At 45.8% G+C, this 27,889-nt stretch overlaps 1 protein-coding gene across 1 annotated transcript in view; it reads right to left on the bottom strand.

Moving 5' to 3' along the window:
- RNF216 (ring finger protein 216) overlaps positions 1–25,940 on the bottom strand; it is a gene marked incomplete at both ends in the record, with an annotated part of 62,876 nt that extends 36,936 nt beyond the window's left edge. The window contains 12 exons of the mRNA XM_082006552.1: positions 10,531–10,609; positions 11,068–11,216; positions 12,237–12,374; positions 13,373–13,423; positions 14,422–14,561; positions 14,847–14,961; positions 15,954–16,118; positions 17,013–17,115; positions 20,810–20,886; positions 22,605–23,462; positions 24,558–24,691; positions 25,874–25,940. Of these exons, the coding sequence (XP_081862678.1) occupies positions 10,531–10,609; positions 11,068–11,216; positions 12,237–12,374; positions 13,373–13,423; positions 14,422–14,561; positions 14,847–14,961; positions 15,954–16,118; positions 17,013–17,115; positions 20,810–20,886; positions 22,605–23,462; positions 24,558–24,691; positions 25,874–25,940 (2,076 nt within the window). The remainder of the gene's footprint in view (positions 1–10,530; positions 10,610–11,067; positions 11,217–12,236; positions 12,375–13,372; positions 13,424–14,421; positions 14,562–14,846; positions 14,962–15,953; positions 16,119–17,012; positions 17,116–20,809; positions 20,887–22,604; positions 23,463–24,557; positions 24,692–25,873) is intronic.
- Positions 25,941–27,889: the final 1,949 nt, after the last annotated feature.

Raw genomic sequence — 27,889 nt, 5'->3', positions numbered from 1 at the left:
GCCCAGCCTAAAAATCCAGCTCGCTCTGTGCAAGCTACCGTCTGACTTGCAAGGGAGTCATGCCACTCATGTGCCAGCCTCCTGGCTTTGTCGAGAATATAAATGAAGCACACTACTAGTTTATCTGGATGCACAACCGCCTTGCAGGGACTGAGCACAAATTGCTTTGATGCTTCCCCAGATTCATCCAAAAGCAGCGTCACCCAGCTGATGCATGCGCAGGCAGTCACGTGTACTGAGCAGCAACACAGAAGAAATGCACAGTCCCGTCCCTTCCCCGTCTCCATGAGCCTAAGGAGTTTGCCACCCTGAGCCAGCCATCTCACCAAGAGACACCCTTGTGTGCCCTCATCACTAGCAAGCAAATTTATATGAGCCTCCCAGCTTGTGAGTGGGGAGACTGTGTAGTGACTCTGGGAGAGATGAGGCTTCAGTTTGTCTTTTTTCTTTTAAAGCATCTTTCTTTTTGGGAGAGGGACTTTAGTCTTTTGTCAGCCCATACTAATCGATTTTATATTAGTGTTTCATTACTTACCTCTGTATTTTAGCTATTAATTATTGCGAAGAGCAATGACAGCATGCGTTTAAAGAGATTACTTTCGCTGCCAGTTACTGTCAGAGCCAATACATTTTGCAGTAAGTGATGCCTCCCTTTTCACACTTGCCCCTCTCTCAAGGAGCAAGCTAACGCGACAGCACAACTGCTCACGCAAGGCCTCCAAGGGATGCCAGACTCCCAAGCCGATGCTCAGCCCAACTGAGTGAAGAGGCACAGCTCCATTAAGCAGAAGCAGGATAGGCAGGCAATTCCTTATGCTTACAGCAGCCCACTATTCACAGGTTAATTGCTGCATCAAAATAATGTTCTCGTTCTGATTTCATAGCAGCCATATTCTCTTACTTGGAGCATGGAGAGCTGTTTGCTGCTCTAGGATGCCCTTGGTACTACCAAGGACAATCTGAACGCAAGGAGCGTGACAGGCTCTCACTGAATGCAAAAATAAACACAGCCACTGATGCTTCCTCAGCCTTTGACACCAACAAGGGAAGGGGCTTCCTCCTACAGTGCCAGCAATGCAGAACACATGAATTTTGTGATGCTTGAAGTGCTACCAGGTAGAACGTAACACATCCCTCCATTCCTCTGCTCCTGGAAGGTACAGGTCTCTTAACCTTTCTGCGTGTGCGAGCCAGTCTTCCCACTTACATGCCGCAAATAAGCAAGGAGGACACACATGGTGAACGTGCGCAGGTATGCTACCAGGTGAAGGAGGCTGTTTCCAACGCAAACCTGCTCGTACAAGGAGTTCTGCTCTCCAGTTCTGATGCTCTCATTTTATGACGACAACATTTCCTGACCCAGTTTCTATCTTGCTCCTCACTCCTCTGCTACAAGTAGTAATTAGTAATGTCAGTGTTCTGGCTGGATTGCTATGGTCCCATTAATAATGCAAGAGTAGTAACAGAGAGAACAGAAGGAAAGAGGCTTGAAGGTTAAAAGCAGTAAGAGAATGCATTTTAGGGGACACTGGAAGGGGAGGAGGAGGAGGAGGAGAAGAAATGCTGGCCTACTGAGATTATAAACCACATACTTCAAAACATATCGTTCCTTTCAGGTGGAAGTGGTGAGTGAGTCAGTCATGGCTAATTAAAAGATAATACGCAAATAAGAATGACACACAGAGATGATTTTTACTAAATTAGAAGAAAACTTCCATTTCACCTTCCCTTTCCCCCCTCTCAACTTGCTGCCTCACCACTTCACATTCTCATTTCTCCGATACTTACATCTCAGAGGTCGACGGTAACCTGGCATCCTCTGGTGTCCTCTCTCCAGAGAAACTTCTGCAGGGACCAGCCAGTACCTGGCCCATCTACAGTCAAACCTTTAACGTCAGTAATTAAGCTGCTCCTGGTGCACCTTAACCTGAGGCTCTGCTGAAGCTCTTTATGACATGTACTCTGGACCTAAAATAGTGCTGGATTTGAGCATCTCCTTGTGCTGAAGACCAACAAGTCCTCCCCAACACAGATGGCAGCTCCCTAAACAGCAACAGCATCACCACTACAGCACACAAGCCTCCCGACCGCATTGAAGCTGCGCCCTCAACTGCATCACCTAGAAATTCTCCCCCGCTTTTCCTGCTAAGTCCAGCACAGAAATAAAAGAAAAAAAAGGAGCCTACGGGTTTCGTGTCGATTCCTCAGCTGCTCCTGCTGCTGAATGAAAACTTACATTGACTACGGAAGGGCTAAATTGTCTCCAGCACACCAGGAAGGCAGCTTTTTTGGGGCTGACTCTGGTCCAACACCAAAAAGCAGGCATCTGCTAAAGGAGTCAGTGGTCCCTAGTTTTCTTGAGGATTTGCAAGATTCATGAGCTAACTTTTAAAGCACTGACCAGCCACACTATTTCTTCTCCTCGTGTTTGGCATTTACAGGTTCCTACATGGTGCCAGGCCTCTTGTTACTGGTGATGTATGACACAAACAACGCACGTGCTCTTTCCATTAGCTGAAATCACACGTCTCTCCCCCTTGCAATATATATTCCAATATATCAGCTTATCAATGTTATTATTTAACTGCAGCATAGCTCCCGCTGCCACTATTTCAAAGTCCTCCAGCACAAAAGGCTTAGATGACCACCCAGAAGGGATAAAAAGCCAGCAGGCTCATTGAGTTGAACTCACGAAAGAGTGGCAAAGGAGGGAAAAAACCCCACCAACTGGAAAGATCAGCTTCAGAACTGCATTGCTTTTTCAAACAGACCTTTCAAGTATCACTTCCTCTGCAGAGAGGAAGTGAGAGGAGCTGGAGGTTCTCGGATACAAACAGCTTCCCCTCCATGACAATGATAGAAAAAGAATGGGTGTTTTTAAAAAAAAAAGAAAAAAGGAAAGCAGGCCAGCCTTGAGCACACTGTGACCAAATTAGGAAACAAACTCTACTGACAGCCTCCAAAATGGACATCATCTGCAGCAGCCTTGTACTAGCTCAGGAAGTCTGATGACTCTGTCATCTGCTGAAATCTGTTTATGTGCAAACAGAAAGGAGAAGCAAAACACCTCCTTGCACTACACATGCCAGGTTAGGCCATCTCAGCACTCTGGCCCTAAGGAGAAAACAGACATCAGCTGCCCTGACACAATACCATTCAAAACCTCCGCTGCTGACTCACGTCCCTCCAAAGATAACTCTGCCCTGGAAGTGCTAAGGTACAGCAAGATGAGGTGTACGCAGAGAGTCGGGGTTTTTTAAGTGCATTTTTAAAGTGGTTAGCTGTGGCAGATGAAGCTGAGGTTAGAGATCAGTGATTACTACGACAGGAATGTGAGGGGGAGGAAAGAGAGAGGGAAGATGTAGTTTCTTGACTAAGGTCTGAACAATGTTTTTAATTTGGCTTGGGAACAGCCTTTTTCCATCCTCTCCAACCTCCATTTCCAGCAGCAAAATGATAACCCTGCTCTGATGCTGCACAAATAGCACTGGGCAGAGTTTTAACCTTAAAAGTCGCCCCTGCTGCCATGGAGAGTACCTGTACTGAGCTCCCACAGCAGTCCCAGGGCAGCTCAGTGGCATCGCTACCTGTTGTGAGGACAGACAAGGGACAGACACTAAGTTACGTCACTGTTTAAAAATCAAACAAATTGAGCAATCTGAGCACTCTGGTCCATACAGAGGTTTAGGGTTTCTCTCTGGTGTTAGGGCAACCACATTACGTTATTCCTCTCTTGTTCCCTGCATGGAATGGGAAGAACACCACTTCTCCCCTTTTTTCTCAAAGGAAGTACAAGCAAAGGAGGAACAAGCAAAGCTTACAGCTCATCTCAGCCTGCAGCAGGTCTCGACCTCTGCTGCACCCTGAGCAAAACTACAGCCTTCAGGCTTCCAGTCCCAGCAGTTTGGCTATGGGACCACTCCAGCAACTTGCCATGTTCAAGGCTGCAGAGGACCTTCCACATGCCAGCACCATCCATGCAGGGTGCTCTTATCCAACCCCTCGTGGAGTCCACCAGCTTATCTCCAGAGAGACTGTCATTGCACACCTGCACCGACCACCACAGACTTGCAGCTGCTCTCAATGGCTCCTTTGCCTAAATGGTGGCAGGCTGTGCCCAGGGAGAGAAGGTGAGACAAGACTGCTGAGGCTGAAGTTTCCATCCCCACATGAAGTTGTGTTCAGCTTATTACCTCCAGACCCTTCCTTGGTGAAGGACAAAGCTAAGAAGGAAAGATAGCACTGCTACCTCTTATGGACCTGACAAAGAGGTATTCACTGGTCAGTAAACAGTGGGAGAACTGCCTTTTCACTGAACGGATATTGCTATATAAGGCAGAAAGCAAGCACAGGAGTAAGCTTTGTTGCTTGAAATTGCACTGACTTACACAGTCTATTTTTAAAGGGACTAGTTTGAGCTTTTGCTTTCAGCAGCTTCTCCCCCCCCCCCCCCCCCCCAAGAGGCAGATACCCCATTTAAACTGACTGCTCTCCTCAAGTCCATTTCCAGGCTGGGCTTCGCCCTCTCCTCCTCAGACTCATTTATCAAGTGAACCATTTCCACATACCACTACATAAATAGACTTGACCTTGTAAAAGCAGCAGCACCTGGGCTCCCACTGATGGAGTCTCTCCACCCCACCACAGCAGTGAACTCAGCCCACTCCTGCCCTTTTTCCAGGTGAGGTATTCTCGGAGCTCCTACAGCCCCTTCCTATGTGTCCTGAGGAACGGTGGCAGGTATATAAGCAAGGCAAGGAGTGATTCTGGGCAGATCATTGCACCATCTTCCTGGAAAGGGGCATTTAGGTGCAAGCTACTGCTGGCACCACTCAATTCCTGTAGCTGCTGCCAGCTCAGACGAAGCATACACCAAAAGCAAGCTACAGGAGTTCCCCCGGCAGGGAAGACTCACTCCTGCTCCCTGGCTTTCCTAGACACCCCCTCTCAGCCAGGGAGCAACCTGTGGGCATGCACCATCCAGCTTCCAGGGAAGCAAGGACAGCCCCTGGCACGCAGCTCTCCTTTTCTCCTTGCAGCCCCAAACTCCCCAAAATATAAGTATCTTGCCCGGCCTAAAGCTAGGGATGAGAAGATCTCCCAACTCCCAGCACTCCCCATGCAATTTTGACCCTACGCGTTTCAACAGGACAAACCACGTGCTTTAGCACGTGCACACTCTTCCTACGTGGGACTGTACTTTTAAGGCTTTGCCGTACCGGGAGCACCCTCCTGTTATCTCGCTTCCTTTAGGATTTGGCAATAAAAGCTACTGGGGTGTTATCTGCCGCCTACAATCACCTCAGCCCCACCTTCGGCCTTTGGTCCCTCCCTCCCGCCCATCCCTTTGAGGAGAAATACAGAAATCACCCGCGCGCCGCTGCGGTGCTGCCGGCGCTCGCGTCGATAGCATCGCCGCTCGCCCTGCCCGCGGCGCAGAGCGCCGCCGCTGCTGCGTTTCAATGTCCTTTTATGGAAGAAAAATGAAAATCTCCTGCCCAGCCGCAGAGTGCCTCAGAGCCGAGCCGAGATGACAGACGGAAACTTGCCATTTGTTGTGGTTTTGGCAGTAAGAGAGGGGAGCGTGTTCCCATGCGCGCCGCTCATTTAAAAAGGGTGCAGTGAAGGCACTGAGCTGGAGGAGAAAGCTGAGAGCTCCGGAGCAGGAGGTTTCAGGGATGCAGTGCTGAGGAGGAAGATGGCAGAGCCAAGAAAAGATGGTTTAGACCTTCCTGATGGCCTGGACAAGCGGGAGACGGGCCTCTGGACGAAAGCGTACTCAGGCACGAGTGCTCCGGTCCCAGCCCCCTCAGTAAGACGTGTAGCAAGGTCCTCCACCCCGCGTTTCCCTTTCTTCCTCATCCCAACCAAGTCTGCTCAGCTGCATTCACACAGACACAGGAGGACAGGAATTTAAACACGGGAGCTGGGCCTTGAGGTCATTGCCACCAGAAAGAAGTTACAGGGGTCTGCCACAAGCAAGTGCCACCGTCGGCTCTGCTCTCCCCTAAAGCTGCAGGTCTGGGCTCTAAGTAACAATCAAATCCAAATAAACAGGCTCAAGGAAAAGCACAGAGAACAGCAATAAGAACGGCTGAACAGAGAACGAGACGGGGCCATGGGACCTTCAAAATGTTTGCACTGCTGTCAGGAAGCTGAATGAGACAGCAGCCTTCAACAGCTGGGAAAACATGTTGCAAAACAAGGAGAATTAAGTAATTCTCCATATGCACATCCTACTCTGAGGCATTTTGGACAAGCTCAATTTCTCCAACCAGAACAAATTTTTCTTTTTTTTTTTCATGTTGCACACGCACCCTGCCAGTGACAAATCTTGATACAGTTTAAGCCTGTATAAGCCACAGCACATCTGGAGTCGGGCAGGGCGGCTCGGGGCAGCAACGGGCCAGCCTCCAGCACAGAGGCGATGGGCCCTGTGGCACGTGTTGGATGACATCCTTGGAAGGCTATGCCATCCCGAACACATGCCCTGCCGCTGGGTACTTGATTTACACAAACATTTCCCCTCGCACCCTACAAAACACTTGTAACTGGATCGTAGGTGGCTGGGGCTGGCTCGTTACCCACCTCTGAACCACAAGCAGCCGCGTGCCCCATTACCGCACCAGTTACAGAGATCACAGGCATTGCAGCACACCCCTTAGCTGCTGCTGTGACCTCAGCCTGGCTGATCGGGCAACAATTTGTTATTGCAGCAAGGCCATTCATGTTGAAGCTGCTGCAAACTGTACAACGCTACTTCGGCTCATTAGCACAGGCTGCGGATGCAGTGTTAGCACCCTGCTAAGAGAAGCCATGTTCAGACACAGCTTGCTAGGCAGAGCTCTGTACAAGCTTAAACCTGTCTCACTTCCAACAGAAAACAAAGGTTAAAAGCAGCTGGGTGCATCTGTTCCTAGCCAGCACCTTGAAATCAATCCTGAGACATTCTAGCAGACTAAAAAGAAGTCCCCTAAAATACCATGTCTTAGTCCTGCAAATTAAAAGCACACACCAGGACTGCTGTGGCCAGAGAGCCTAACCCAAAGACAAACAGGCGAAAGACTGGAGATTTTATCCATCTGACACAGGCACGTCAATGCTCCTTTTCCCAGCGTGACGGTTCAGACGCCCAGCAGGTAAACCCACTCCCTAAACACAGCCTCATTAACGGGGTGCACTAAGGAGCCCTGAACAAGAGGGGCAGCTGCCCAGTCCAAGGGCAACACAATTTAGTGCCGTGCAGCCATACGCCATCACTGCTTCACGTCCAGCCAGCGCCGAGGCAGACAACAACTCAGTACAATAGTCACAAAAATTTTAAGCCATGCAGAGGAGTTTTAAGGAAAAGTCTTGGAAACACAAGTGTCTGCAATGTAGCCTGGCTATGAAACGAGCGTTGAGGGTTTCGAGCTCTCCGGCACCGGAGGGACAGCGCTGCTCCGTGCATGCATCATTTCCATGGCAACAGCAGCTTTCACCTCCCCATCTCTTCACTGGCTGAAAGCCCTGCAGTGCTTTGTGCTGAGACTGCAAAGAGGGGAGACTGTCTCCCCCACCCGCAACACCACGCCAGGGATAGCAGCAAGCAGCCTGGGAACAAAGGCCTTGTCTTCACCAACAATGTGGGGTCTCGGGAGGAGGGAGGCAGAGCAGAAAGGATGGGCTTCCTTTTCTGGTGAGAAATAGCACCCAGAGTGCAGAAGTGCACCCTCACTTCCCAGTGCTGCACAAGTCACCAAGTAACATGTGCATTTCCAAGTTTTACCAGAATTGCCAGCTTTGGTTTGCTCTGTCAGAGCACAGGGAGGAGAAACATGCATCATTAGAGATGAGAAATTCAAGCGCCGCTTCCATGCAGGGATCCCTGCGCAGAATAAGATGGAGGTTGACCCAGCAGGCTGGCAAGCCCTCCTGCCGCCAGGAAGCCTGGCTCCATGCACGGTCAGCGACCCGTTACAGAGCTAAACCTCAAAACTCAAACAGGTCTGAGTAAAAGCTGCCTCTCCCCCAGCACCAGCTCAGACTGCACACACAGGGAACACATCCATCAGGTGGCTTGGGCAACGTTTTTCCTTGGCTTATTAAGCTTTTCCTCTACCCTGCAGCTTGTGGCATTAAGATTCATGCCCTGGCCACCTAACTAGGAGCCAAACTTCACGCCACACAGCTGGAGCCACAGTGGCCCTGGCAGATGGTGGAGCCTCATCCGCATGCTCTCCATGCAGCCGTTCAGTCACAGAAGGCAACCGGCATCTCTGCCCGTTGCTGAGGTTACAATTACCCACATTTCAGTCCCTGCAAGGTGCAAATGACTGGTACTCCAGGTGAGAGGCATAAGCAGTGACCTGGGTGTGCCTAGAGTTCTTATTATTGAACCCAACATACATATATACAGCCAAAATGAAGGCTTCCAGCTGGCTCCCATCACTGACTTTACAATACATCCATAGCTGGCCCAAATATGAATCAAGCTCTCTGCAAGATTTAAAGGAAAGCCTAAGAGTATCAACATGAACTCTCAAAGCAAGACAAAGGATCCAGGTGATGGAGCACAGAAATACAACAGGTCCACCATCTGGTCCTCCTCTCCCACCCTTGAAGAGCCTTGAGGTTTCAGAAGAGGCACATTTTGACCTCTCCCTTTCCACACTTCCCCTTACTTCAGGTTCAGCTGTGCAAGCACGGTCCTTCCAACCAAAGAGGGACTCCTTCCAGGATCAGTCATCACCACCACGGAGGCTGCCAGAGGCACTGCTAGCAAAGCCAATGCATTCTCTCCAACCTCTGTAGATTTCCCTAGATTAGCCCTTTCCTCCCTAAGGGCAACAGTTTCCTGCAAGCAAGAGCATTAACTGAAATCCTTCATTCTGGAGAGAGGCAAGATAGCGGGAATATGAAGAATCACTGCAGCTGATGCTGTGAGACAACACCACATCCTGCTAGCTGAATTCCTCACCCTCAACTTCAAATCCTAAAGTCATTCAAGACTTCTCAGAAGAGCACAAAGCTACTCAGCAGATTTTCAGCTAATGAATTAACACAAGCTGTCCAGGAAACCAGGAATCCAGCCCACTGGAATGCTGCAACCCCAGGGAGGAGGGAAAGGCAGTACACTAGGAAGGAAATGAAACATCGAGCCAGAGAAAAGTAACATTTCAGTACTGACCCCTCTAACCACATTTACTGCACTGCATTACACATTTTAGGAAAAAAAGCTACTTCAATCCCTTTTGCACATTGAAGCGTTCATGTTCAAGCCTGAATTTTGTTCTGTAATGCTGACATGTACATTTAGAAAACAACTCGGGGCGGGGCGGGGGGAAAATTAAATGTAAAACAACATTGCCATCTAGCGACTAGCAAACCCCCTTGCTCATGACACTTGGATGATCCACCAGAATCACATTTCTTTCCCAAATGTTAGAGGTGGACATTAGAAAAACATACGTGGAGATTAGACATCCAAAATGGAATTGTGCATCTTTCATAAGCAGCTTTCCCCTGCCAGTAAGTTTAATTTTCACTACAGAATGCAAAGTTCACTGCTGGCCACTTCAATTTTTCCACACAACAGAATTTGATTTCCTATTACTTTCTCAATACAGGCAAATGGCAGTATCACATCAACACGAGAACCCAAAGCTATGGCTGCTACAGGCATAAGGTTAATGTACTCAAGAGGAATTTCAGTGATTAGCAGAAATCTCTGCTGGGGGACAGGCAGTTCCCTGAATATTGCACGAGAATTCATTGTTGTGGCTAAAGTTACACAAGATGCCTTGTAGCTTCAGTGCTAAACTGATACTGTACTGGCCTTGGCTCACTGGCACCAGATGTAAGCAGGGTTCTGCATACATTCAGGAGATTGGTAAAACACATTTCTATGCTTCTATTTTTCCCCAGAACAGATGGTGCAGCAGCAGCAAGTTTTCCCCACTCCGTCCCCCCATTGGGCCTGACGATTCTCCCGTTATGGCTATTAGCAAACTTTGAGAGAAGCACAAAGATCTTCTGCCCTTTGAATGGACACGTTTCAGTGAACTCTTCAAACAAGTTTTTTGTCACTTCCAACTGAATCTGTGTTCAGGCAGCAGCATAAAAGAAAAATGCAGATGCTAATTCTCTTAAGGATAGCACATAAGGTTGTTTCAGCTCATTCTCCATAAGTTTCATTAGATAAAAGATTACAATTTTGTTTTATGTCTTTTAAACACCCAGCTCCCTGTTTACCTAAAACATTTCTGTATATGCAAGACAGCAACCTAAAGCATCTAGCAGCTTTTTTTAGCCAACCTCTTCCAAGGAAAGAAAGCAATATTGTTGTCTTTACCAATAGTTCCCTGAAATTCGTCTGCCCAGCCACACAGTTTTACAGAACATCATCAGGATTCAGCAAATACTTTCACCACTGCCCCACGCAGCCACATTAGATATTCATTCACCTGCTACTAGGAAGTGTGAGTTGTCCTCCCAGCTCTCCTGCCCAACACACCAGAAGAGACCAAATGGCAAGTATCCCCTAATTACCTTTCTGCAGCGGGGATTAGGGCAGCTGAACCGCTTCACATCGTTGTCCAGTAGAGCTGGGAAGTTACAGAATGGACACCTGCAGCCCAAAATAAAATGCCATTAATGCAGGGTGCCAAACTATCTTTGCTGAAAGCGGATCTAGTCAAATAGCTATGTGGTAGTTAACAAGGCTGCCAACTAAATGCCTGCCACCAGGATGTGCTGACTACTGCCTTTTTGCTCATATTTCTTCGATCACTTCCCTCTTTGCAATCAAAATATTATATGCTCAGCACTGCTTTTGACCATGTAATTTAGAGGATCAGCACAGAGCTGGCAAGCAAGTCTTGGGGGAGACAAGTCTATTGAATTTTAATCTGCTCCTAGTCAAAGGCAGACCAACCTGAATAAAAACAGACCTGGGAAGGCAGAAGCCTGAATTTGTAACACAGCTCTCTGAAAGCCACCAATCTCATAGTCAGCACACATTTAGGGTTCCAGGGAACCATTTTCTACAATCCTAAGTGCAGTCTACATCCTATGCTGGACACTTACCTGACAAGCTCATCTGCACAGGCAGCAGCCACCTCCTCCTCAGCTTTCCGTTCATAGTATTTACAGAGGATGTTCTCTGGAAGCACTTTCTCCAGCTCACTGGTGGGGAATGAACACGTGCAACTGCCTTCCATGCAGCTGAGCTCTGACTAGGGTTGGAAGGAGAGAACTCACATTCAGTACAATACCAGCAAGAAGCAAGACTCAGTACCCAGAACGTTTCCAACTAAACTAGCACAGAGCCTTGCTTAGAGAGAATAGAGCTTAAGTCAGCAGATGACTGCCAGAGAATGGGTTTGCAATGGAAAGACCAGGACTAGTTAATCAAACAGATCAGGCCTCAAACAAACACTGGGCATAAAGATGTGTTAATACCTGGAATCACAATTCAGTCACTCAAAGTCCACTGTGACCACACAGCAGCCCGTTATTACTGTATGGTCTCTGCTCATCAACAGCATGTTGCATCCTTGTCAATATAGTCGTATTAAATACAGCTGCCAGTTTATATGTTTACATGAAATATGGAGCCCAGAGTACAAAAGCATCCCACGATTTGATCGCCACATCTCGAGGCAAAGGAGCATGCATACTTCAGAGCAGGTTAATGACTTGTTCATAGGTCAGCGAAGTACTATGATAATTGCTAGCTAAATTGGAGACTAAGGTTAGTAGTATCATTGAGAAGCCAACCCACAAATTAAGTTGGGATCACAGTGATATTATGAAGGACAAACGCTCTTAGCTAGAAGATGACTGGCCAAGTCAGAAATAAGAGTGTGTCCTCTACGCAGATACCATTGGTTTATTAAGTAGAAAATAAAACAAACAGACAAGTGCAAGTTATTGTTGTTACTATGAATGCTGTAGAAAGTTTTCCTAATAATTCAAGTTGCTAAGCACAGAGCACAAAAGATGGAGGTTAGCAAAACTGAAATCCTATTCAGCAAAGATCCCACTGTGAAATTGTTGGCTTCACTTGGTGAGACTGACTTGTTGGATTTGGATTTCAGGACACAATTCCATTCAAATATTTCCTGGGAAATGCAGTTACATATGATTTAAGCAACAACACTACGCAAACAATGTGATCTCCCAAGAGCAGTTTACCCATTTTCCCCTCAGGAAATTTCTTGGTTGGGAAAATCTCCCAGTTGGGAAATTCTTACCTTCCCAGAGCCAAAGACTGCCTCCTGAGCATATTTAATTAGGCACTCCTTGCAGAACAGGTGACCATCTGCGCACTGAGTTAGCTCTTCAAACGCAAACTCCCCATAACAGCAGCGGCACTCTATCATCTGACCATCCTGCAGCCATAAACAGAAGTATTAGCATCATCATCAAAGCATCAATAGCTATAGCAACATACAGACACATACAACTGCAAACCACATACAATGCCAGCATTAATTCTAAAAAAGAGCAGATATACACCATTCCATTAGATATCCTATTTGGTGGTCAAAACGCACTAAGCACAACCAGAAACTCAGTTTTAAGTAACTTAATATCTACATGTCCTGCTTGACAGGTTCCAAAAAGCTACAGAACACCCAGTGTTTAATAATTCTTAGCTCACAGGCAGAGAAGCTGCAATCGCAGGGAAGCAGCAGAGTACACACTGTTCATATGGGGGGAAACCAAGCTTCAGGTCTGTTGCCCTCTAAAGGAACATCTACCCATCTGCCTGGAGACACCTTGTCTTGGCCTCTTCACTGCAGGGGTGGAGAAGCTTGACACTGTTAAAAAGTAAGTATGCCCACTTCTTCAGGGGTCCAACATCTTCTCCAAAGTTTGTGAAGAAACAGGCATTGAGAACAAAAAGGTAATCCACAGCTGCCAAACCGATTTCTAACTTTTCTCTCTTTGTTTAAAGGGGAAGACCTGATTTTCAGGTTTTTAAAGAGTCCTTTCTGCAAACGGGGAAGGCCTTTCCACTGGCAGAGCTCCAACAACAGCAAATCTGTTTCAAACTGCCACAATGGTGGTAGCAAGAGCAAACTTGGTACTATTCTATTGCAGTGTTTGTTCTGGCCAACAGAGATACAAGCAGCAGCGGACCGAATTACTACAGATCATTACATGCATCAATACTGTCTTGCTGGTCTCAGCTTCTTGTCTACCTTTTCTAAAAGTCAGCCAACACACACTATGCAGGTTTTGTCAGCTCAGCAAAAGCAGCACAGTGCAAATGCAGCTTCAGAAAAGCTCCATTCCAGAAGCCAAAAAAGTCTGCAAAGTAGAAAGTGCAAAACAGCGTCTAATGCATAAGCTGAACTCAAGGAACCACACTATAGATACTGACCTTCTGATACTGCTCCTCATTCATCTGCAGAGCAAGGAGAAAGTCTGCATGCTGCAAGAGAGACATGTGCATCTGTAGTTACAGAACAGATAAAGCAATTTTCCAGCCTCTACACTCTTTTACATTATCTCAAGACTTACAAACCACCATAAAAGGAACAGTCTGCTTACAACATCACTCAGCCCATCCTTCCAACCCATTAAGCTATTTATGATTCAGCTAAAACAGATGGGAGAAGCAAAGGCAGCAAGAACAAATAACCGAATTCTGTATTATGGAGGGCTGCTGGTTCAGGTTTCCATGGGCAGAGGTGATCTCACCCAGTGGGCCCCTCCAGAGAAAGCCCCAAGGAATGTTATCTTTGTGTTTAAAAGGAGACACTATCCACCTGCTTAAGAGACATGGATCTTAAGAAGCTACTTTAGAAAGGACTGTAGGTGCAGGGCTGTGAATTCAGTCTTCCCTCAGACTACAAGAGGAAGACAAACACAGCAGCGGGTGCTGCGTGATTCTGCTTTGAAACGCACGGTCCTCAGCACAGGACAAGACGTTCTGGAGACACAGGTCTGCCAACTTGTGGAAGGCAGAGCGAGCGGACAGATTGCCTTGGGCCTGGTCATGATTAGCCACCAACACTGAGCTGCGATTACAAGCCCTGAAGCAGCAGAGAAGCCTGCTAACAATTAGAGGAAATAATTAATTAGTAAAGCTTTTACTACTTTGTAGCAAAAAGAGGTCCAGAACAGTTTTGTATCATGGACTATACATTGACATTAATGGATATATGGAAGGTTTTCAGAAGCAAAAGTGGCAGCTATATATTTAAGTAAATATGAAACCCAGTGCTTAGTTTTTTCCTGCAAAAGCGAGTTACTTGGGAAGAGTCATACATGTTAACAGGTAGTAAAGGGGCAAAGGTAGTCAGCTATTCAACATTTTGTTCCGTGTTTGTATTTCTCCAAGAGGCAGATTTCCATGCTTAGGGCCAAGACCTCTACAGCAGTTGAAGTCGTTTCCACCACAAGATCAAAGCAGCTCCTACCACTCACCTCTGCCATCTCTTTAACTTTCTGCTCGTAGAACTCCTGCTCCAGTAGCACCGGTGGGAGAAGAGAGAGCTTGTCATAGGTCCTCCAGTGCCGTCTCTTATTCTCCAGGAAGAACATGCGCTTCTCAATTTTCACATCCCCTAAAGCAGAGTTAAAGGCACAATGAAACATGATGGAGTAGCCAGAATAAAGCTTAAATCCTTCTTCTTCCACACACCACCAGCTGCATAACTACAGCATCTCAGACAGTACCGTACCAAGCAGAGGTACTAATGAAGAGTATCTCCGAAATAGATACCAGACAGTGACAGAAACATAGCTGTTTTGGGACCACATCCCTTTTCAAGATCAGTACTTTATACTGCAAGACAGTTCTGCTTACAATAACGATGCACAGAGAACAATACACACAGCTTGTTATTTACCTTGCTCAAATTTGAAGTCTATATATGAATACTGATTCATTTCTTTCCTCCTTCTTCGTTTCCCACTGGTTTCAGGAGACAGCTCCTGCCATTTTTTGATAGCATCTGAAAAGGCCTAGAAAACACCACACAGACTTAAATCCTCTCTGTTCCTGGAAGGAAGCAGGAGCACATACTTCTAACTGAAGCATAGTACAAACATGTGCATAAGACTGATCTAAAACTGGAAAGCAAAACACCTCATAGAGGCAAGTATACCTCTTTCCTTTGCCCACCTTGTTCCTTTACGTACTCATAAAGCAATCACTCCATAATAACCATAGTTGAACAATACTTCACACCACCTCAGCTATTAACTCTAATACAGCTGGTGTCCACTCTGATGCAAGAGAGCTGGTTTGGTTTTTTTCTTGTTGTTTGGCTTGGTTTTTTTATTTTCAAAAAGAAAAAGAAAAAGAAGCTCCAATAGTGTTGAATCAAGCAAGTGAAGAGACAAGGGGTTTTTGTTTTAGTTAAGTCCTGGAATAGTAGAGAAAGAAGCTCAAGCAAGAGGAGCATATCAGAGGAGTAGATCCAAGTCAAAAGCTTGAAGCCACATTCACATTCAGTTTGTTGACACTTAAGTGTCTTTGCAGCTCCATTACAGTGAAACTCTTTTACAGGGAATATAGGACTCATTCTACAAGTTATAATAAGTAGAAACAGGATAGTGAGACTTGGGCTTCTTTTCAGTTACATGCAGGCAGTTAACTAATAGTAGCAGTTAAAATGTTTTAAGATTTAGCTAAATGTCTAGGCTTTATTGGCAATTATACTGCACTTCAGCGGCAACATACAGGAACACTTCTCGGTTTAATGCATCACCTAGCTAGCGTTTCCCCAGTTCTCCTATTAGGCAAAAGTAAAAACTTCCTGCAGCATTCTGTCTGGCCAATAAATTTTGCAAATCCTAAATGGATTAATACTTCTTAAAAGGAAAGGAAGATTATAAAAAAAACCCCATAACCACACACTAGCAGATGGTACAGTAAGGCAAAAGACATCGCACTGCTCGCCACAGACACAGGAGATAACCGTAGGAAGGAAAACAGACTTGAACCAGAGAACCTTTCGTGTGATTGCATAGTGTCCCTTGAGTTCATGTAGTGCCCACTTGATGTCTTGGCTGCTCAGCATTTTGAAGTCTGCCATAAGGAGGTCAGCTGCCTGAATAAAGCACCGCTGATCAAGCGGGGCAAGTTTGGAAAAGTCGAAGTAATCCACTTTAGGCACCTAAGGAGAAAATGTGAAAGATAAAGATTGCTACAAATACACACAAGAACACTCCAAACCACTCTTTCAGCGATCAAGACCTTCTGCAAGACCACCCAAAAATCAGGCTACACGGCACCCAGTTCTGAGCACATATCTAACCATCAGTTTTGAGGACAGAATGGGTGTGAAGCCTACAGGTCTACGTACTCGTGCGGGTAACCTGCCCTGAGCTGCACCATGCTGCAGCTCTGCTCCTGGCAGGACCCACGCCACACAGTTTAAAGCCACTGTGTGTGGATGCACAAGACAGCAAGGACAAGATATGTTCAGGTTACTATAAAGGGTGAACAACTTTATTGGCTTGAGGTTGAGAGATGCTTTCAAGAGTAGAAAGAGGTATTTGGCATTTCTTTCTCTCAGGCCACCCACAGTTATTTCAACATACTCAAAGTGGCTCAAAGAGAATTTTTTGTCAAATGACATAATAAATGAATAAAATCAAGAAGTTGTAGGGAGATTTGCAGTTAGAAGGCTGAAAGGCAATGCCTAAAGGCCACGCAAGAGAGGCCCGAGAGCCAAATCTACCACATGTGACAGAATGACCAGGGAATACTTGTACCAGTTATCAAAATGAACACTTCAGACAGGGTAGCTGGCAGGCAGGCAGGGCAGAGGGTCTCGCTGAAGGCAAAAGAGCAGACATGGTGCAGCTACACAAAAGCAAAACAGAAAGTCTCCTGCAAGCAATTAACTAGTGCTGTTTAGTACCACCTTAAATGCACCCAGAAGCCTGGGTGTGGCTCATCCAGGCACTCTAAAAAAATGCACTAATAGCACCAGACATCCCAAGATCCGCTCAGGTCGAACAGACTGGATGGGAGGCATGCTGTAGATAAGGATACTCTCACTTGCCTTGGTCTCATCTTGGCTGGCAAGCAGGCTGCTGCTGGGATTTAAGAGCACTCTGCCTTCCTTCTTTGGGTAATCTGGATTTTCCAGAAGAAAGTTACAAAGTCTAAAAAGATAAATATAGTTACTTTGGAGTTTTGGAAGCTCAGGTTCATTCCTCGCTTGTCCAGGTTTTAGTATCCTATAATTATGAGGCTGGGCAGGCAAGCCTCAGCCTGTCCTGTAAGGACCAAGGGAGGTCTCAGACTAGAGCAAACTGAAAGTAAACAACTGAGAATTAAGTGAAGAATGATCAGCTGTATGACTGCAGAAGACAAAGCAATAGGCTTGTCTTTCAGTTATTATATTTACATAAAAGAAACTTGTATGGGTGAACTACTAACCAACGTACATCTTTACATGCCGGAGGTGAACAAGCAGGCTTATTTCCCCACTCACACCCATGGGCCATGTAAAGTGCTGCCTCCTTTGAGCACATGTCAAATCCTGAACAACTAAGAGTCAAGGTGTACTAACGTTCCACTACTCTGGAATTAATGTTATGAGGACCATACAAGAACAAACAGTCACAGCATTAATCGAAATCCAGCTGCCATCTACTGCAGCTAATACAAATGCTTCTTTTTCCATAGATGCAAACCTCTGCAAAACCTGTGAAAGGTTGCGGTCCTCCTCGATGGAAAATTACAGATTCAAATTTGAATTAAAGCCTCCAGTCTTGATCTACTTTCACATTAGAGCAGAGACAGAAACATGTTTAAACTGTGTTTGCATACAATACATACTCTGAATACAGGTTTCATTGTTATAAAGCTTGAAATCACACCAGCATTGTTCAAGTCACACTAGAAACTGGTCTAGTAAGAACAGCATTTAGAAAATAATCACCTTTAAAAATGCATATTAGCCTGTAGATGCAGCATACCCGAGGGCCTACCACAAACAATCAGAATTTTGTCAGGTAAATTTAGTCTGAATATTTTGGCTTAGAAAAGACCCTAGCGAGTAGTTTCAGTATATCCCATTGCTCGAGATCCACAAATGCTTCAGAAGCCCTTTTGAAAGGGAAGCTTGCTGTAGGCTCTCTCTCTGAATCAGACTTTCACAGCTTATTCTGAACCATCACTAACCAGCTGTGCTAGCTGGGTCAAGTAACATAAGCTGTTCCTCAGTTTCCCCAGCTGTAGAATAATATCCTTCTGAAAGGAGCTAGGACAAGCAATTAACATTTGTAAAACTTTCTGAATGAGAAGGTGCTAGGTTGCAGCAAAGACATAATTGCAGCTAATTTACATTCCTGATGTCAGAATCAGTCCCTAATTAAGAAATCTGAACTGGCTTGAAGCATTAACCCACTATCAAGGCACGATTACTTTAGCCCTGCTTTCACATTCAAAGCGGAGGCATTTCTTTTTGTTTAATCAGGTATTGACATATTGAGCCAGAAGCTTTTGACTGAGACTGAATGCTCCTGCACACAAAGGCTGAATAGATGATACCCTGCTAAGAGGAGCTCCCACATCTTATCTTTCACATGGGTTGAAAGTTTTAAGACACTCATTTTGGAAAACAACAAAATATCTTGGCACTGTGCACTTAATAGCTTCCAGGCCTCCTCCCCACGCTTTTTGTAAGAGATAACTGTTTTAATCCGACAAAACAGAAACTTCAAGGAGCTCAAATCACCGCAGCTCAAACGCAAGGGTTTCAGCTGGGGCACAGTCAGAATACATTGGAACTATTCTGCATGCTGCCATTTGAGTGCTCAGGATTTTCAGGGATGTTAACCTTCAGTGTCTGACAATTAGTTAAGTGAGTCCCAGCGCGCAATGCACGCACACTTGCAGCACTGTTCATTAATATCTGCACCACAGGACACAGAGCCAGTTAAAAGCCTCATCCCTGCCCAAAGCCAGCCACCCTTATTTATTATATTTCAAGCCTGATTCAGCTTGACATGCCGTGGAGATCAAAGAGACCCTGCCAGCGAGGCTGACCAGTGCTTTGACCCATTTGTTCTAATACAAAAGACACAGTGACAACTCAAAGGATAGTTTGGTTAAAGGAATAAAAATATGGAGGAGAAATCTTTATCATCCAGTAAGTGGGTAACGCACCGCTGAGCAGACACTGTAGATGGCCTACAGGGATGCCTGTAAGCACCTTTTCATCTCGCTGGGTCTGTGGCACACAACAGGAGAGAAGAGATTTCGGGAGCAAAAAGGGAAGGAACACATTAAGACTGATAAAAGCCGATACTGGGATTTAATTCTATCAGGCTTCGCTAAATCCCCGCAGGACACAATAACAAGTTTTTTCACACAATCTGTGAGAGGGTCCTGCAGCCAGATGCCCTATTTCAACGGCCTGATCACCCTGAGGAATGGCCCTACCGGTCTCCTACACTCCCAACGCAACCATCCATGTCAAGGTGCACCAAGTACGTGTTGTGGGCACCTGAAAGCTTCTCTCATGCTGCCCACACCACCACTGCAGGGAAAGTGCTTTCAATAAGACAAGAAAGAATGATGAATTTCTAACCAAGAAGCTCTATTTTGGAGACATGACTTCACAACATGGGCAAGGGCAGCAGAATAGGAAATCTGGGCCCAATGGGTGGGATCATCCTTAGTCCCTTGCCAGCTAACTCATTTATGGTCCAGTAACTAATTCTAAGCCTCACGCACTTGAATACTGCTTAATTAGTGCCCTAGTTAACTGGAAAGGGCATTGGATTCATACAAGATAGAATGAATACTCTGGCAACCAAACCTATTTTTCATTCTTGTATCACATAATAACTAGTTACAACATGTTTGAGATAGCAGTGACAGCTGCAGAGAGAGAAAGGGGCCACCTAAGCATCAGACACAAATCACAAGTGATTTACTTCAAACCACACTCCCCTCTGTGTTGCTGGTGCCAACACACGCAATCCTTCGCTCTTCAGCTCTGCAAGTTTTACCCAAAAGAGTAGGGAGATGATGCAACTTATCAATAAGGTTAACGATTTTTTTTTTTTTTAAACTTTTGATTCTAACATGACTCCCAGTGGTATCAAGCATGATGAACACTAAGGTATTCTTGAGCTGTTAACACAATTAAGAACGCAACAGTCCTCACACTGCTTTGCCACTCCTTTTATTCCCCTTCTTGGCTCACATTTCTGCTCAGTTTGACCAAAATCAGTCCACCAACAGATATCCAGAATCAATGCTACCTGCCCTTAAATGTGTTTGCTTTATTGTATGTGCAATGAGATGAGAGAGAACTCAAGCAGTACCACTGCTACTTGATTAAGTAAAGGGGACAAAAGCTAACATCATGACATTAAATAAGGGAGTCCAAAACAGTGTCAACTTTACCTGGAAAAAGTCAAAAGCCAGTGAAATGAAGAGGCAGGAAACTATTTTCTTAACTCACTCAAAACTTCAAAAAAACTCATCAACCCATCTTCGTACTATGTTTTATAGAAGTCATCTCAATAACTTAATCCTGACACACACCCTTTTTAAGAACCCCAGTAATAGTTAAGAGGAAATTATATGTAATATAATACCTTTAAATAAGCAAAGGATCTTAAAAGCAGAGAAGCTACAACACAATGTCAGAATTAGAGAGCATTTAAAAAAAGCTCTAATTGAAGGGAAAAAAAAAATTCTCTGCTCTGGCACTACCACAGTGCTGACTCCCAGCCTGGATATCCTCTAAGAACAGCATCATTAGCAGGTGGGGAAATGGAAATGTGACTGCAGCCAGACTGTTCTATGACACACCCTGGCTCTTAGCTCTATACTTACACATTTAAGTCATAGCAGTTCTTGATGCAGATTAGCTGTTCAATATATTCCTTCTTCACATCTGGGAATCTTGCTTCCTACAGTAGGAAAAGCTAAAGGTTACGCAGGTATTAGAGGAGCTGTGTAGCATAACCTAGCAACAGCACCAAAGACAGATTTATAGGTAATTATACAGCATGCTCCCGAAATAAGCGCCAAAACGGATTTCAAGAGACCATTTATATCCATCCAGCCTGGATACTGCAAGCTGCTGGCTTTCCTTCGCTCTGCAAGATGATTGCTAACAGCTCTCTCACAAGAGGAATATGGATAGTGGTGTGAATGGCCATGAGCAGCTGGCCTAACAAGTGATTCAGTCTGGATAGAAAGAAGAGAGGTGAGTAGGTATGATCTACAACAGAAGAAAAGCTAGTATTTACCTTCAGACAGAAGATTAAACAGTTCCAGACTGTGTGCTGAATGCAACATTCCAAAGCAGAAGGAAAAAACCCAACAATACATATACCCACCCAAAGCACCCAGACACACTAGGAATGAAATCAGAGCAGACAACAAAACCTCTACTGGCATGTGAAAGCCACCACATAGCAAAGAGCACCCTTTGCTGCTCTCTTTCGTTGGGTTTCTGTACATGTCTGTACATTCTGTACACATATGGTGCATCAATTGCACCGTATGATATTTTGCTTTGCAAGACTGGACTGGTCAGGGTTGTCAAGCAACCCTGACTTGCCGATCTCAAAGCATGTCACTGATCAACACGGTCTCAGTTGGAAAGAACTGAATTTTGTTGGATTGCTACTTGAAGAATATTTTCCTCAACCCCAGTTTTCCCAAATAGAATCAGATATGGATTGTGCAGGGAAGACTTGGAGGGGGAGATGGTGGTGGTATAATACACTTGTTTGCAAAAAGTACTCCATAAGGCATCAAGAGAGACCCTTCCTCCCTAGCAGTCAAGGGGAAGAGTGTGCACTGGAGGGGAAAACGCTAGACACGTGAAGCATCAATACTTTTGTTTTGTTTTTTAAATACACACCATGTTGCCCAAGCTGCTGAACACACCAAAGGTTAAGGAGTATGCTTCTTGGTGGTTCAGTTCTTGTAGCTAGTGCCCCTCACGGAGAGTCAGAAAGGAGCGTGAGGAGTTAACATACACAAGTCTTCACTCTGCTTATGCAGTAATTCCTCAGTGCTACTGCTTGGAAATCCACACTGCAAGGGCAAGCCCTGACCACCATGGCAGCCGTTATATGGCCATGCACCAAAGTACTCTAGAAAAGCCAGCTGAAAGCAGCCATGGCTCTCAGCCATCTGTCTCTAAGCATTCTCTAACTCACCCCTCTACTAGTGTTTAGTGTCTCATTTTTGCTCATTTAGCTCTACATCCATCCCTAAGCCAGCTCTACACAGTTGAGTTAGGAATTAGCCAGACAAAAACAAACAAGCAGAACTGAGAGGGCAGTAGCTTTTAAGGGAACAGATCCGTATTATTTTACCTCACTGTGCATGCCCTTGAGACCCTGCAATCAAGTTCTGTTAAATCTCACAAGATTCGCATCCTCTCACCACTTCTGCCATAGTGCTGGGGTTAGTCTTTCAAACCAAAGTTCTCCAAGACAGTTCACTGCACGCTCTTCACCCAGTACACAGCTGAGTCTCAGCCAAAATGAAGAGGATTTGCAGCTGAAGTCAACAGAGCTGTGCTTTGAGCATGGGAAACACTACACACCTTGAAAAACCTGTCTGAAAATAGCATGCACACTGAAGGCAAACAAGCCTTGGGAACACTTACTGTCTCTCTGATGAGCAGCGCAGTGAGGTCTTGGTCCTGCCCAGCAGCTCCTTGTTCTGGAACATTACTAGAGCCAAGTTCATGAGAGCCCTGTGTGGGGAATGCTGGACCTGGCTCTTCATTGTCTCTCTCTGCCTGCTGACCTGTTTCTTCTGGTGGATGTGCCAGCTGGGGAGAAGCAGGACCTGGAATCCCATCCTGCTGTGGCTCAGGTCGGGGGAAGGCTGGCCCGGGAGCCTCTTCTCCATATGCCCTCAGAGATCCTGAGTCTGCTTCAGGCTGCCCTTGCTGAGGAGCACAACCATTTACTGCAGCATGTGGCTCACCTTCCAACGGCTGGAAGTACGAGTGACTCAGCTGGCTGTTCTCATGGATCTCCCGGTCTGTGGTAGTTGCAGCAGCTGTTCCTCCGACATTTTGCTCTGGCTCTAAGTCCTCTCCTTGCCATCCCTGGGCTTCCACCTTTTCCTCCTGTTGTGGTAGAAGACCTGCATTCTCCAGACTAAAGCCTTCTCTGTTAACAACAGGCTGCGGACTCGTCTTTATTGCTGGAATCAAACTTGGGCCAGGCTCCTGGTTACTTGTAAGTTCAAACCTGGGGCCAGTAAGCTCTGACGGTCCAGGCTGCTGCAAGGCAAAGTTCATATTCTCATCCCTACTTGGTCCAGCATTGCTCTCTACCATGTGATTATCTCGGTCTCCCTGGCACAGCAGAGCTGAGTTCTCATCTTGCAGATATATGCTCTTCAAGGGCTCGACAGCGCTTTTAGATCCTCCTTCTCCCACAGTGTTTGCACCCTGCCATTGAGCCGCAGGTCTGATGACATTGGGACGCAGAAGATGCTGATGCTTTGCAGTCTAAAAAGAAGACAGACAAGAGTAAGTAGGAGTTCTTGTCTGCATGTCAGAATCCTCGCTCCAGATGATCTTTTGCATTTAATCAAATTTCTGATGGGAAACAGATGAAAAGTTTGTTTAGCAAGGTGCTTAACAAGGCATAAAACTGCAACCCATACATCTTTGTTTCACCAAACTCCATCCTCAGTCTGTCCCCAGGTGCTGGAAGAGCATTTGGCAGAACAGGGGATGCACAGGACTTCAGACTGGAATAATTTCCTGAGCTCACCTCAGTCCCCAATTCCCTCCCAGTAAAACAGTCTGGGAAGCAGGAACTGATGGCATATTTGCATTCTCACCAATTTATTTAAACAGGCAGCAGGAATCAAAGCTCAAAACGTTAATCTCTGGCCTTGTTCCTGCCTCCGGCAGACAGACTGCTGTATGCCAACACAGGCTGAATATTCTCTGCGACTGTTTTCAACTAAGAAACAGAAAGGTCAACTTCACAACCCATTTTCTGAATGCCTCTGGTTACTTTATTTAACAGAAAAGTGGAATATATTCTTAAAATAGCTTAGATATGAAATCAAACACTTAAAATAATCAGCTTAAGCTAAAGCCTTTGGCCCTCCTCTGTGTGAATGCCTGTGCCAATGAAAAGGGATTTATCAGGTGAGCTGGCTTTGCAAAACTGCAAAAATGAAAGTGCCTGCAACAGCCCAACAAGAATCCAAACAGCAGAGAGGCATATAAAGCATACAAGGTCAAACAAGGCATGTTTTGAAAACCTGCCTTTTAAGGAACATGAAGTCCTCCTACAAAGCACTCCAACTTTCTGGATTAAGACAGATAACTTTATGGAAGCTACAGCCTTTGTTAAGTATAAATTTAACTACAAGGCAGTACAATAATATAGTTCTCCCCTCCTGTGCCCAAAATACAATTAAACACTTAAAGCCATCCAAATGCCATAATTTCAACATTCACTTCAGACATCCCAAGTAAATTACTGTAACCAGACAGGACTCTCTAAGGAATGCATCAGATATTTGCACAGGACTTGGCTATAAAGGCCATGAATAAAGCAGGGCAAGTACAAGAATGAAAAGTTACCTCTGCCAAGATGACTACATCATCGTCATCTTCCTCACGCTGCTGCTCTGCTGGTGTTTCCAGCAACAAAGGTAATTCTTCATCCGAGGAATCTGATATCATGATAAGACCTTCGTCCCTGCGGTTTATCCAGTCTGTAGTAAAGTAAGTAAAGTTTGCTATTTGCTAGAAGTTGATTAATTGAAATTACAGAACACAAGCACCGAAACATCTGAAAAAGCAATCTCCACGTTTGCGTTGCAGCAAGAGGGAAGAAGCGCTCAAAGGTCACTGGCTCCTCTGCAAGTTACTGTTACAGCCACTCCTACTGCCCTCAGCTCTCCGAGCAAAACACGTGCACAAACTACAGCTCAAGAGACCACAATGGCACATGCATGAAAATCACTCATTGACACTTATGCAGAGATTCTTCTATCCCAAACTTCAGCATGAGTCAAGCTGCTGCAAAAGTTATTCTGAACAAGCCATGTACATAGTACTTCCTAATTTTTGCAGAGAAGTCCTGAACGTTCAGTATCTCGGGGACGGTATGTTTTCTTTTATTAATGCGCAGTCCATTCTAGAGGAGAGATAAGGTTCCCTGTGCAATGCAGCCTCTTCTGAAAGAGTGTGACTTTGTAGGAGTACCTAATGCAAGACAGAGGTAGGCCCCTGACTGTGGGAGCAGATATCCTGCTATTAGATGACAACCTTGTCCCTCAAGGCTCGCAAGAGTGGAATATAGATGCCACTAAGCACAGCTACTGGAACTCAAGAGAGACACCCCAGCCAGAAACAGAGGGTTTCTGTACTGCAGAGGCAGCATACAGCCACGCTTTCCCTACAATTTGACACAACGTTTTGGCTTATGCTATAGCATAAGTATGCACGAGTATTCACTTATCACCTTTCAGGCATACACTGAAAGTATCGATATGAATTCTGCTCTTGGAGGAGTGGGTGCCAATGCAAACAGCCCTATGAGGATAGGAATGCAAATGACACCTCTCTCCTGTGAGGTCCTCAGGAGGGTAGAACACCTTAAGCTCCTCAGATCTCCTGAAATACCTCTACATGGTGTTCCCAAGAGGTTAGCAATCTGCCTTAAGGCAGTACAACATCAGAAAGACAAGAGCCAAATATTTTGCATGTCAGCATAAGAAGAATTTTCTGTAGGTGGCTGTAAAGTAAGCGTAAGAGAGCAGTGTATGACATGGCAACAGACTGCTAGCAGGTTCCCATTAACAGCACTCCTGCAAGTTTAGTATCTATGAGTCCTGCTGCTTGGAAGCAGAGTTTTACAAAGAGTTTCAAAATACGCACAAATCGGTACTCACCTTTTCCTCTGTGACTACGGAAGCTGTTCAAGTTAATTACTTCTTCATTTCCACCTCTCTCTGCCATTTTAAATTGCTGTACCCGACAGTGTCAATGCCCAGGCATGGCAGTCAGACTCGCATGAGGAACTAGAAGACAAAATAAAAACAGGAGAGAGTGAGGCCAACTCAGCAGCACCCTAATTGTGCTTTCCCAAGACTAAGCCACTAGATCATTTTGGGGTTTCTCCTGGCTCTCCCAGCACAACCTCTGCATCAGGGTATTTTTCCGTACCGCCTTCTCAGTGCCTAAAAGCAGACATGTGTCTGTTGTCTTCTGTTCCGACAGTTAAGACAGCTGACTGAAGAGTGCAATTGGGCTCAAGAAGCCTCTCTGGAGAAAACACAAAGATGCTTATAGCTATGCCATCTCAGCAAGGGAGTGGCGGGGAGATGTGATTTTGTCCAGCTAGGACTCAAACCCTCCCAATATGTAGATATTCTCCTGTTTCCAAGAAGTAAAAAATCTGATGCATCAACTCATATAGCAGCATTTCTGCCACCACCTAACTGGTGAGAGGAGCAAAAGCTGCTTGCCTGAGCCGCCACAGGGCAACACCATGTAAACCTGCATCTCAAACATACCAGTTGATGTCATTACAACCATTCCCTACCTCACTTAATGCCACAAAGTCATACCATGCACAAGTGCTGCAGAAATGCCAGCACTGAGGGGAGCAGGCAACACGATGGGTCAGACCTGACAGCCTCGCTGTTGAGGAGCTGAACCGTGAAGCGAGCCACACTGCTGAAATGGAGATACCAGCATCAAACCCTGAACTCCCTTGCGTGTTGCCAAGCTGAAGCACAACTTCAGAGGGACCGGAGAGGCAGTAGGCTCACTTCCACAACATCCATGATGCTGGCACATCAGGGGGAAGCTGCACCCCTGGCCGGGCAGCACGTTAAGTGCATGTTTTGTGCCTGCACTGTGAACCGGCATGGGAAGAAGTCACGTTTACAAAGCACAGCTTCTTGCCATCATCTGCTATTTGATAAGAGACTTCCCTGGTTTACGACGCGTCCCCTCCTCAGTGAGGGCTTGGTACAAATTCCGGGATACGCCACCCGTTCTCAAACCAAAAAGAGCGCAACAGGGATCAGGATCCTTCACAGGACTGAGTTTTTGGGACTAAAATTTGCTACCCCCACCCGTCCTCAGAAAAGCACAACGACCCGGCTGGAGGCTCCTGAACAGGACTAGGAGATCAGAGGAATCACTGCAACCTTAACAGTAGGTTTCCATTTTATGCTCTGTCAGCTTACAGCTCGCCATTCCTGCTATCGCAGAGCAGCTGAATACATACAGGAACTCCAGCCACAATTTGATCACTGGAACAGGAAAGGAGGTCTTTTTATGGAGAAGTATCCATCTCATTATTAAAGCACAGAGGAATCTGTATTATTAAATTATTATTACTGATGCCTAAGTTGGAAGAAAATGGAGGGTCTGCTATAAAATCCTGTTTGCTAGTACACAAGAGCAGTATAAATTCCTCCTCAATAGTTCTACTTAACCTCCTCTGCAGGGAACAGGATTTGCAGCTAGGACAGCAAAATGAAGAAATCTATTCAGATGCATGCTGCATACTCATATCTGTACCCCCCAAGGAACTAGCCATTGCCATCTTCTTTAATACAGGATAAAATAATAAAAATTAAAAAGCATAATTTCGCACTTAAAGCCAAGCCACGCTTCACAGAAAGCACATGCTGCACAGCAGCACTAAGCGTCGGCCGGCTTTGGGCAGGAGCGCACCCTCCTCCTGCAGAACAGCCTGCACAGCCACGGTCCGACACCTCGCGCACGGGCAGCGGGATAAACGAGCAAGGCCGCAGCGTTTTTCCATTTGCAGGGCAGGACACTTGCTTAACACACCCAAAGGGTGCCAGCAGCACGGCTCAGTGCCTGAAGCAGCCTTCTCCAGAGGAAGGCTCCACCATAAAGGTTTTCAAGGCTTGGCTAAAAACAGCCAC

The sequence above is a fragment of the Phaethon aethereus genome (genome assembly GCF_964289735.1).
Source record: "Phaethon aethereus genome assembly, chromosome: 15".
NCBI classification, from domain to species: Eukaryota; Metazoa; Chordata; class Aves; order Phaethontiformes; family Phaethontidae; genus Phaethon; species Phaethon aethereus.
The sequence above is the reverse complement of the archived record's forward strand: the minus strand, read 5'-3'. Positions and strand labels throughout refer to the sequence as shown.